Source organism: Aythya ferina (assembly GCF_964211825.1).
Source record: "Aythya ferina genome assembly, contig: HAP1_SCAFFOLD_29, whole genome shotgun sequence".
Classification (NCBI taxonomy): Eukaryota; Metazoa; Chordata; class Aves; order Anseriformes; family Anatidae; genus Aythya; species Aythya ferina.
The window spans coordinates 2,248,503-2,260,187 of record NW_028181463.1 but is presented as its reverse complement, the minus strand read 5'-3'; the positions used below and the strand labels follow the sequence as shown (position 1 = coordinate 2,260,187).

Below are 11,685 nucleotides of genomic sequence, written 5' to 3'. Positions count from 1 at the left end.
CACTGAGGCCTGCGAAGAGACATCTTGATAATGAGCACAAGGTCCTCATTGTCTCTGTGCATGCACCCATGAACCAGGCAGGGGTCGTACCATTCTCCTGCACTTGGCCATGCACATTCCCATCTCCTACTGCCCCACAAAGAACACTGAGCAATGTGGGAAGAGAAAGGATCTCCTTCCTAGGGAGCATGGGCCTTGTGCTTGGTGACACACATCCAGGTTTCCTACACATCAGTGTCACCTTCACATTGCCTTTGTCTCCTTGTCCTCACTGCCTCCAGGGTTTGGCTCTAACGAGCTCCAAGGGAGCCTGTGTCAGTGCTGGCCCTCAGGGGGACACTGCAGGAAACTTGCCTGGGACTTGGACTTCTGGAGAGATGTCTTCAATTGTCTCTGAGTGCCTGAGGTTTGTGGGCTCATCAGCAAAGCCACCAGAGGGGTGATTGCAGTGGCTTGGGCTGGTGCTGTGCTGCTGAGCTGGGCCGGGCTCGTGGGACAGAGAGAGCTCATGGCAAGAGGGCCCTGGTGCAGAGAGACAGCTGTGCCTAGGAGCAGCTCCTCTGCACAGTGCAGCAGGAAAGAGACACAGAGGCACAGACACAGAGAGAAGAAAAGGAGAGAGGGCTTGGAGGCAGCTGGGAGTGGGAAGATGCTGAGAGCTGCCTGCAGTAGAAACCCGCACAGCCCTTGACAAGGTAAGTGCCTGGCTGCAGGCCATGCAGCGGCAGGTCCTGGAAGGGTCTCCTGCTGGGTCTTGTTTCTGGGAGGGCAGTGGGCAATGCAGTAGGCTTTGAGAGTCCTGCTGGGTTGCAGTGCAAGGTGAGGAAGTCTGGCAGAAGCCCCTTGGAGTGTCATAACCTAGCTATCCCTTTTCAGCCAGGAGTGTGGTGGCCAAGCCTCCTCCAGACACTGCAGGGGATGCAGTTTGAATATTGGGATACCCCAGCTTGTGAATATCCAGCTCAGTCTGAGGGGTGTCCTCCTGGTCTGCAGGCTGCTCCCCAGCAGGATGCAGCTCTCTCGTGGCATCCTTGTGCCCTTGCAGCATCCAGGTACCTGAAGGAGGAGACACCTCCGTGTTAAGGCCATGCCTGGATGTGCTGCTGGATGGCTGTCTCTGGGAAGCTGGAGTGAGGCTTCTGCAGCCCTGGTTAGGAGGGAAGAGCTGAGATCCTGCTAAGACCCCGTGAGACAAGGTGAGGATTCTGTCCTGATGCACTTGGACTCAGGCTTTTCTGCTCTCAGTTTTCTTTTGTTTCTTCTCAGGGAAACATCTGAGTAGGATGGTCCTGCAGCTCAGAGAGGTGACACAGAGCAACTGAGAACAGGACCACTGGGCAGAGCTGCTCTGCTCAGTCTTCACCTAGGGACAGCCCTTTTGCCTCCTGGCAAACACAGGATTTCACCGTGAGTGTGCAAGTAATGTCAGGGAGTTTCAAAATCCAATACCTCAATTAGGATAGTGTAACTAGAATAAAATAAAGTGAGGGAAATAGTTGCAGCTCTGCTTTGCATTCAGCTCAGTTTTTTGCTGCAATACTTCAAAGCTCATTGATCTGACACTTGTCTGAATATGAGTTAGCCAGCCTTTTGTTTTATTTCCAATTTTCTTCATAGAAGTCTGTTCTAACCTTTTTCTGCCTTCTCCCCTTCAACAGAAAAGCAAGTACAAAGTCAGAGAATGCCCAACATCTGCTCAGTGAGCGAGTTCCTGCTGCTGGCATTCGCAGACACGCGCGAGCTGCAGCTCCTGCACTTCGCGCTCTTCCTGGGCATCTACCTGGCTGCCCTCCTGGGCAACGGCCTCATCCTCAGTGCCATAGCCTGCGATCACCACCTCCACACACCCATGTACTTCTTCCTCCTCAACCTCGCCCTCCTCGACCTGGGATTCATCTCCACCACTCTGCCCAAAGCCATGGCCAATGCCCTCTGGGACACCAGGGTCATCTCCTATCAAGGCTGTGCTGCTCAAGTTCTCTTTTTTGTCTTCTTCTTTGGTTCAGAGTATTCAATTCTAACTGTCATGGCCTATGACCGCTACGTTGCCATCTGCAAGCCCCTGCACTACGGGAGCCTCCTGGGCAGCAGAGCCTGTGCCCAGATGGCAGCAGCTGCCTGGGGCAGTGGCTTTCTCACTGCTATCCTGCACACGGCCAACACATTTTCCCTGCCCCTCTGCCATGGCAATGCTGTGGACCAGTTCTTCTGTGAAATCCCCCACATCCTCAAGCTCTCCTGCTCAGATGCCTACCTCAGGGAAGTTGGGGCACTTGTGTTTAGTCTTTCTTTATCATTTGGTTGTTTTGTCTTCATAGTGGTATCTTATGTGCTGGTATTCAGGGCAGTGCTGAGGATGCCCTCTGTGCAGGGCCAGCACAAAGCCTTTTCCACATGCCTCCCGCACCTAGCTGTCGTCTCCCTGATGGTCAGCACTGCCATGTTTGCCTACCTGAAGCCTCCCTCCATCTCGTCGCCATCCCTGGACTTGGTGGTGTCACTTCTGTACTCAATAGTACCTCCAGCAGCGAACCCACTCATCTACAGTATGAGGAACTGGGAACTAAGGGATTCCATCAGGACTCTACTTGAATACACACATCTTCAGCAAATTCACCTATAATACTACGCCTAATATTAGAAATCCTAGTTTTTCTCAGAAATAAAATAATATCATGTCTTCTGTTATTAAATGTCTGTATTATTATTTTCTCTAAGTACTTCACTTTTGAATTAAATAATATTATTTTTAAACCCCCCCCCCCTAGAATCAATTATTTTCCTATTGAAGATGGTTCCCTGTGTAGATAAACCCAATAATAAAGCCATTAGAATTTCACTGGTCTCAGCTGCCATCTCTTCCCATCTCTTCTGGAGCTGGGGGAGCAGCCCCAGCATGCAGGAGGATCTCAAAACCAAGAGCCCAGCTGCCACATGCAGGAGCAGCCCCGGTGGCCTCTGGGCTGCCCCTCACTGCCCGCTGGGCTCTGCCTCTCTGCTGCCTTTGTTTTGGGGCTGCTGCTTCCCTGGAGCCATGGCCATGGCCAGCAGCAGGATGTGGCATTTTCACTATTGCTCTTTAGGCTTCCACATTGTTCTGGGTAAGCCCTGATATCTCATGTACCTTGGTGACAGTCCTGTTGTCTCTGCAGTGGCATCCCTGTGGCTGCAGGCAGCATCAAGCACTGTGCAACCCTGGGTCACAGCTGCCTCCCTGCTAGCACCACAGTAACAAGAGGGGCTGCTGAGGGCAAACCCAGGACCCTGGACACCTCTTCCAAATGTGCTATCAGGAATGGAGCCAAGGGGTTGCTCCCTGCTCTTCTCTATTCTGGGGGTTTGTCATGGAGTGAAGGACAGAGGCTGAAAGTCCCAGGGTGGTCCCTGAGGAACCAAGGGCTGGGCCAAGAACTCCTTTTGTGGCAGCACATGCCCAAATAGACAACACTGCCCACTGCAGTCAGTGAGATGGCCAATGCCAGCCTGGAGATGTCAGGAGATCTGCAGGGACATGGTGCTCACTGGGTAGTGCTTAGAACCTCATAAAATGTATGAGTATCCAAAGACGGGTCTGGTAAAGGAAAAGGGGAATCTGAGGATTCGACGAGCTAAAGGAGGGCTCTGCAATGCCAGAAGACGTGGTGGAGAGCCAGCAGGTGAAGGCCCGTAAGACTGCAAAGCAACAGTAGAGACCCTCCTTATAGGCTCCTGGGCCAGGTCTGGTGCAGCACTCGCCTGCCCTTTGTGCCCTCAGAAACACCCCATGGTCCTGCCCAGCACTGCCCTGTGCTGCTGAGCCATCAGGGCAGGTGGAAAGGGGCTCAGCAGCAGAGATCCCCATGGACGTAGGTCTGGTGCCCACCCTGAGCAGCATGGGCAGGGGGGGAGACCCCCGGGGATCCCAGGGCACCACAGCCCCTGGCTCTCACAGCAGCACCGCCAGCTTGGGGCCCTGAGGGAGCACAGGGAGGGAAGCAGCAATGGCCAGCCAGGCTAGCACAGACACACTGCCCTGGGCAAGGCTCTCTGGGAGCAGGGATGGCCCTGGGGAAGAGCAGGGCAGCATTGCTGGGCCTGCACTGATGGGGAAAAGGAAAAGGGAAAGCTCTTTGTGCAGGCCCCTGCTTGGGGCAGGCTGCTCTGTGGCTGGGCCAGGCCTCTTGTGCTGGCCTGGGGAGCGGGGCTGGCCCTGCGGGGCACAGGCACTGTGTGCTGGGGATCTGCCAGGCAAGAGAGCAGGGCTCCTGCAGCTTCACGGACCTCCATCACCTTGCAGCATACCCAGCCTCCTCCTTGCTCACCTCAACCAGAAACTACACATGCATGAGCTGTCTGCTTCTTCCTCCTCTGAAGGGAGAGGAGGAAACGCATCTAGAGAGAGAGGGGAACGAACATATAAACTCACAGAGAGATAGACACTTGAGGAAGGGAAAGGAAATGGAAAATAAAAGAAAAAGAAATTCCTACCCCAAACATGAGGAATATGTAGTAACTCCTCTATTCCCATAAGCAGACCACTGTGCTGCCAGTCTCTGAGAAACTGATACCTTGTCTTGGAAAGATGACCCCAATATATACTGCTGAGCACCATGTTATGTCCCATGTGGCCTGACCAGAGCTCAAGTGCTCAGTCTGGTGTGAGTACACAGAGGAGAGCTCTACAGCCCCAGGGCACACAGCAGCCCCAACAAAAGGGCACTTCTGTCTCTGCACTTGATAGGGCAGCTGCAGGAACATGTCACGGAAAGGGACTGGGAGGTCACTTGTGTCTGGAGGTGGCAGGTCAGCCTTGACTTCTCCCTGGGAGCTGCACTTTTGGGCTGACATCTGGCAGTGGCCCTGCTAGGCCAGCAGAAGGCACCTGCTTGGCATGCTGACTGGGGGATCCCCTCTGCCTCCAGACCCAGGGGGACCCAGACAGAAAGAAGGCCCCAACATGGGTTGTCCTGTCCCTTCTGCTTGAGTCCATGAGTGGACAGCAGCAGGCACAAAGCTTGGCTGTGTGTAGCCAAGAAGCTGCAAGGCCAGCAGCAGACCCATGGCTTGGAAGGTGCTGGTGAGTATCTATGATGTGACTTTAGCTTCATTTTTCAAGGAACAGCTGGTGAGGGTTGATGAGACGTTGGTGATATGATGGAAATGCTGGGATGAGAGCAAGGTGGTGAACAGAGGTGGGTGTCTGCAGACTTCCGGGAAACAGGACAAAGTGTGGGATAGCATAGGAAAGCGTGCAGAGGAAAAGACAGAGGTTGCTGGTAAAAAGGGAAGGCCCCAACAGTCCTGACAATTTGCCTCGAGCTTTTGAGAAAATGAGATATAGTCATTGCAATGCAGCCTCTTTGCTTCCTTGCAACCCTGTGCAGAGACAGGGTGGTGTCATACCAGTTTTCCTCTCGTGGCATCACACTGCCCACCACATTCCTCAGACCCCCAGGAAAAGTCCTGAGCCAGACAGGGGGGTGCAGGATCCCTCCTCACAGTGGCTGGGGTCAGGCCTTGGGCCTTGTCTTCACCAAAGTCAACCAAGACTTTTCTCAGCACAGTGCTTTGCCTGTCTGTAATCATGGCCTCCAATTATCTGCCCTAAGCAGTCCCTGGGGAGGCTTTGTTAGTAACAGCCCTCAGTGGGACCATTAATACTCCAAGTCACTTCAGCTTTTCCTTTTGAGTTTGCTTTTTCGCTCAGTTGCATCATTCTCCTCTCAGTACCCAAGTTTCACTGACTCAGCACCAAAATACACCATGGAACTCATTAAAACACAGAAACTCCTAAGGAGCCATGTCTCTCCCACCATTTTCTTCAAGTCTTCAAGACTTGATCAGCTAATTGGAGAGCTTTCATGTTGTAGTTAAGGGGGAAGATTTCAAGGAGCATCTAATAAAAATCTTTCTTCATTTTAAAGGCTGAATTTTGTTGTGTTTCAGTTTAGAGCATCATTCTCCTGGTTATATTGGTCTAGGGTTTCTCCTTTGAAGCCCTGCTTAGGTGGGAAGAGCAGGGTTTTTCCTATTTCAAAACAAACAACAGGAAATCATGCTGCAATTTTCAAAAAAAAAAAAAAAAAAGGTCAAGTTCCTTATTTTGTTGCCTCCAGTGATGTTTACCTTCTTAAAAGGATGACTGTACATGATGTATTTTACAGTGATTTAAATAACTGTGTTAATATTAATCCTTATCATACTAATTCAATGATAAATGATGAGGGTCTTACTAAGGAAACCATTAGACAGACTGCTGCAAGATGGGCGACCTTGAACTCACTGAAACTCCAAGCAGCAACTGGGTCACTGAGAGTGGTCTGAATGATTTAACGGTAAGAGGAGGGCAAACCAGGAGAATGATGGGAAGTGTATAGGTCCAGACAGGCAGCTGGAAAGGGGAAATTCAGCAGGGTCTATGTAATCAAGATGAGTTTTGTGCCTGGAAGATGAGGGAGGGAGCACACCATGATAGAAAAGCGATGACAATGCAACTACAGGTGAACACCAGTATTTCTTCTCCTGGGATGAATATGCATCCTGAAAAATCACATTTCTTCATGATAGAAATTACACTTCACATGAGACATTTTACGGAAGGGATTGAATCTTTTGAGTTGATGAGTTGTTGCTTTATCATTCAAGTACTGAAAAAAATACTGGGTATTCTGGCAGAGCTTTGCCGTCTGACCATAAGCAACCAGGGAAAACCTCCAGTGGCCCCATTGCATTTGAGGCACTTCCCCGGACCAGCAGATGTCAGAAAAGACCTGCAGAAGGCCGGAGCCCTTTGGGAAAATCAGGTGGGGCCAGGTGGAGTTCTCAGGGCACCTCCACTGCCAGCAGTGGTCAATGTGGAAGCCAAAAGACAGCAGCAGTGAAAAGGCCACGTCATACTGCAGGCCATGGCCATGGCTCCAGGGAAGCAGCAGCCCCAACCCGAAGGCAGCAGAGAAGCAGAGCCCAGCAGGCAGTGAGGGGCAGCCCCGAGGGCCACCGGAGCGTCTCCTGCATGTGGTAGCTGGGCTCTTGATCCTGAGCCCCTCCTGTGTGCTGGGGCTTCTCTCCCAGCTCCAGAGGAGATGGGAAGACAGAGAAACTGAGATGAATGATATTCTGAGGGACTTGTTATTGTTTTTACATATTCATTAAGCTTGCTTCTTTAGCTAAATTAGATGACTGGATAAAAGAAATTAAAAAAATATTACAAGATGTTAAAAATACATTTATTTAAATCAAACCCAAGAAATTTAATTGTAAAAACAAATTAACAAAAAAAAATTCCTAATAAATTCTTTAATAAACTGGGAAATTCTTTGCACCCAGGGTACCTTTTTCCAAACTCTCATGCATGGTTCAGTTTGCCCCAAGCGTCTTGGAGGCAGTGGCCCCCTCTGTGTCGAAAACTGAAAGCAGTCCTAAAGGATGACTTCAGGCAAAAGCTGACACCTCTGATATGACAACCCCTACCCAAGACCTCTTCCTCTATGGGGCCTACCAGGTACTTAGAAAGAGCCGATCTCAGAAACTACATGCACAGCAAGTGCCTTCTGCTGCCCTACCATGGACACTGGCAGATGTGAGCCTAAAGGCACAGATCCCAGCCAGGAGTCAAGGGTGACCTGTCAGCTACTTCAGAAAGAGCTCACCTCACAGGCCATTTAACAGCCATTCGCTTCCTGCTGGACTTAGTGTTTTTGAGACACCACTGAACTTATAATACCACACCTACCAAACACCCCCTTTTTGGGCCAGGACCTGCCCAGATGGAAATGATCTGTTGGTGATCCTCCAAGCTCATGGCACACCTGCTGGGCTCCCAGCCTCTCTGACACTCAGGAGCCAGTTCCGTGCCAGTCCTGGGAGGTGCTAGGGCAGGAGGGACCTTGCAGGCAATGTTCCAGCCCTGTACCTGTTGGCAGTGTCTCAGCTCCTTGTGCACAGTGAAGATCATGTTTTTATCCAGAAGCCATGAGCCTGAAGCTGACATTCAGGGAAAGCACCCTCCAAGCCCCAGCCCCAGCCCTAGCTGGCAGTGCTGCTCTGCTGAGCAAGGGGGCTGTGGTGCCTGGGGCATGGGGACACTCTGCAGGGCTGTGCTGGGCAGGCTGGGAGACAGACCCAGCTCATGAGGTCACTGCCATTGCCCCAGGGCTGCAAGGAATCACTCGCCAGGCTTCTTTGCTGGGGCTTTTGTGTGCCCTGGGGCTGCAGAGCTCTCCTCTGCCTGCTCACACCAGACTGAGCTCTTGAGCTCTGCTCAGTCCACCTCAGACAGGCTCACGCTCCGTGGGCTCCATTCACTGCTGTCTCCTGGGCTCACACGGCCCCAGAAAAGAAGTCTGGTGAGTGATTTTTTGCAGGCCTGGGGCAATGGCAGTGATATTTCCTTGTTTCTCATGGTCTTCTCACATGTCTTTCTCATAGCCTTTCCCACTGCCCAGCACTGCCTCCCAGGTGGGAATAAGCCAACCTTCAGATCGGCCTTGGTCTTCTTCAGTCTTCCTGATGCTTATTAGGACCTTCCTGACTCCCCACAGAGCTCAGAGGGAGCCTTCTTGTCCAGTGTGTGGCCCTGCACTGGCTCTGAATTTGATGAAGTAATTCTCTGCAGAGCAACCCCTGTGGTGCTGTGTTTTCAATATGTGAGCGTACTGGGCCTGGCTGGGATGGAGTTAACTTTTCCTGTAGAAGCCCACCCAGTGCTGTGCTCAGCTTGAGTAGCTAGAACAGCACTGGTATCACGGTTGTGTTTTGTCTACTGCTGAGCAGTACTGTCATAGCATCAGGAATCCCTCTAATCCTCCCTCCCCAAAAAGCCAGCAGGCTGCGGGTGCACAAGAGACAGGGAGGGGACATCACCAGGGCAGCTGACCTAAACCAGCCACAGAGATATTCCATACCATATGATGTCACACTCAGCAATAGAAGGTGGAAAATGGAAGGAGAGGGGAGAGGTGAGCTCCCGTTATGAAAACGACTGTCCTCCTGAAAATAAGCTCTATCTGTTGAGGCCCTGTTTCAAGAAAGTGGTCAAGCATCACTGTCACAAATAGTTTTGCTATTTTTTTTTTAAATAACGTCTCTCAAAGGAGATGGGAATGCACTGCAGCTGAGACCTATGAATTTCTGCTTGCTTCTTTATTGTCTATAGCTACACAGAAAGCCTGGCTTTAGATATACATGAGATAATTATGAAAAGTAAAGAGATAAATGAACAGGTAGGAGGCTAACATGATATTAATTAAATCGACACCACAACTTGGAGAACATATTTATCAAGAAAAATAAAACCAAATTACTTTCCTAACTGTTTCTGAGATAAACTCAGAACGTAAAGACACATTATTTTTTTTTTTTTAAGAAATATGTATTCAAACAATTTCCTCAGTGCATCCTTGAGCTCCTGGTTCCTCATGCTGTAGATGAGGGGGTTCACTGCTGGAGGTAACATGGAGTACAGAAAAGATACTGCAAGGTCCAGGGATGGGGAGGAGAATGAGGGGGGCTTCAGGTAGGTAAACATGATAGTGCTGACAAACAGGGAGACCACGGCCAGGTGAGGAAGGCACATGGAAAAGGTTTTGTGCCGGCCCTGCTCAGAGGGCATCCTCAGCACTGCCCTGAAGATCTGCACATAGGACACCACAACAACAAAACAACCAAAGCCTAAACAAAAGCTAAATGCAATAAATACAACTTCCCTGAGGTAGGCATCTGAACAGGACAGTTTGAGGATCTGGGGGATCTCACAGAAGAACTGTTCAAGGACATTGCCTTGGCAGAAGGGCAGGGAAAATGTGCTGGCCGTGTGCAGGACAGCATTGAGAAAGCCACTGCCCCAGGCAGCTGCTGCCATCTGGGCACAAGCTCTGCTGCCCACGAGGCTCCTGTAGTGCAGGGGCTTGCAGATGGCAACGTAGCGGTCATAGGCCATGACTGTGAGAAGGGAATACTCTGCTGTGATAAAGAAGACAAACAGAAAGACCTGTGCAGCACATCCTTGATAGGAGATGGTCCTGGTGTCCCAGAGGGCATTGGCCATGGATTTGGGCAGAGTGGTGGAGATGGATCCGAGGTCGAGGAGGGAAAGGTTGAGGAGGAAGAGGTACATGGGGGTGTGGAGGTGGTGGTCGCAGGCTACGACGCTGAGGATGAGGCCGTTGCCCAGGAGGGCAGCCAGGTAGATGCCCAGGAAGAGCGTGAAGTGCAGGAGCTGCAGCTTGTGCGTGTCTGCGAATGCCAGCAGGAGGAACTTACTCACAGAGCTGATGTTGGGCATTTGCTGGTTGTGGCCATGGGTTTCTTCCAAGGAGGGAAAAGGCAGTAAGAAAATACAACAAAATTATCTGTTGATATCTGATTCAATTTCGACCTATTAAGCAGTCTTTAGTCAGGTCCATTTCATAAGCTCTGACTGATGTTGCCTGAGGGTGTCCCTGGGAGCAGGAGACTCTGTTGTGGGCAGTGTAGTTAACAGTCCTTACCTATAAAAAAAAAGTAAAGAGGAACATGGGGTATTCTCAGATTATTTTAACTCTTGATATGAACAAATTGCTGCTCCCAAGGCCCCTAGCAGCAAAGAAGGTCTGTGGCAATTTCTTTTTTCCATACTGTCATTCCTGGTGCAGTACAAGTGAAACCTTGTGGACCCTCAGAGTCACAGATACTATTCCTCTAGTGCAGAGTGTACTTCAGAGAGCACAGCCAGTCTGTCCATCCGTTCTGGTCTCAGCTGCCCTGTGCTGGTGGGAGAGAAGAGCAGCGATTGTCCCAGGGAGATGTCTGAGCTCTCCCTCACACAGCATTTCTGGCAGGAGCTGCCTCTCACTGCCTGCTCATGTCCTTGCTGGGAATTGGTTCCCTGTCCCCACATCTCTTTCCTGTCCATGCTAACAGACCCCATACCACAAGCTGTGTGCTCAGACTCACTCAGATTCCACTCCACTGCAAGAATCTTAAAGCAGAGAATCCAAAAAAATCTTCCTCTTCAGACTAACCAAGCCTCAGTCTTCCTCCTGAAATGCCCATTCATAAATGCCATTCTCTAAAGTATCTCCTAGTCCAAATTACAAGTAGAGTGAGACCCACCCTGACAGATACTATCAGCCATTGGATGTGCCAGATGTAGAAGACCCCTCTGGCAACCCCACCTGCATGGCCCTGCTGCCAGAGCCTCACGGTGTCAAGAGCCTGCAGATGTGTCCTGCCACACGCTGCCCTCTGTTGTTGCGCTCCTCAGTGCCTCCAAGCCCTCTCTCCTTCTCTCCTCTCTGTGTGCCAGCTGCGGTCAGAGCCCCCAGCCCTGCTGCACTGTGCAGAGGAGCTGCTCCTGGGCACAGCTGTCTCTCTGCAGCAGGGCCCTCTTGCCACGAGCTCTCTCTGTCCCACGAGCCCGGCCCAGCTCAGCAGCACAGCACCCGACCATGGCATCGCTTGCTCTGTGCCCTTGGGCTCCCTCGAGGTGTCCCCAAGGCCTCAGGGCTGACAGCTCCCCAAGGCAGCAGGGTCTCTGCTGGGGTGTGGTGGTTGAAGCACACTGAACGCATAACCAACTGCCCTTCTCTGAACACAGGGGAAATGACTTTTACAAGGGTGATTAGTGCTTTTAAACTGTGGTTGTCAAACATGATGTGCTTTAACCTAGCAGGCAGCTCAGCACCACATGGCTGTTATCTCACAACCACCTCTAAAAAGACAATGGGT

The 11,685-nt window shown here is 51.2% G+C and overlaps 2 protein-coding genes across 2 annotated transcripts; one reads left to right on the top strand and one right to left on the bottom strand.

Annotated features, from left to right (window-relative positions):
* Positions 1 to 1,681: 1,681 nt before the first annotated feature.
* LOC311428114 (olfactory receptor 14C36-like) lies at positions 1,682 to 2,623 on the top strand (the record flags this gene model as incomplete). The annotated part of the gene is made up of 1 exon (XM_084539668.1): positions 1,682 to 2,623. The coding sequence occupies one exon, from the start codon at positions 1,682 to 1,684 to the stop codon at positions 2,621 to 2,623; it is 942 nt and encodes a 313-aa protein (XP_084395794.1).
* Positions 2,624 to 4,302: 1,679 nt separating this feature from the next.
* Positions 4,303 to 10,261, bottom strand: LOC311428113 (olfactory receptor 14C36-like; the record flags this gene model as incomplete). The annotated part of the gene is made up of 2 exons (XM_084539667.1): positions 4,303 to 4,371; positions 9,452 to 10,261. 2 exons carry the CDS (start codon positions 10,259 to 10,261, stop codon positions 4,303 to 4,305), a joined length of 879 nt encoding a protein of 292 aa, XP_084395793.1.
* Positions 10,262 to 11,685: the final 1,424 nt, after the last annotated feature.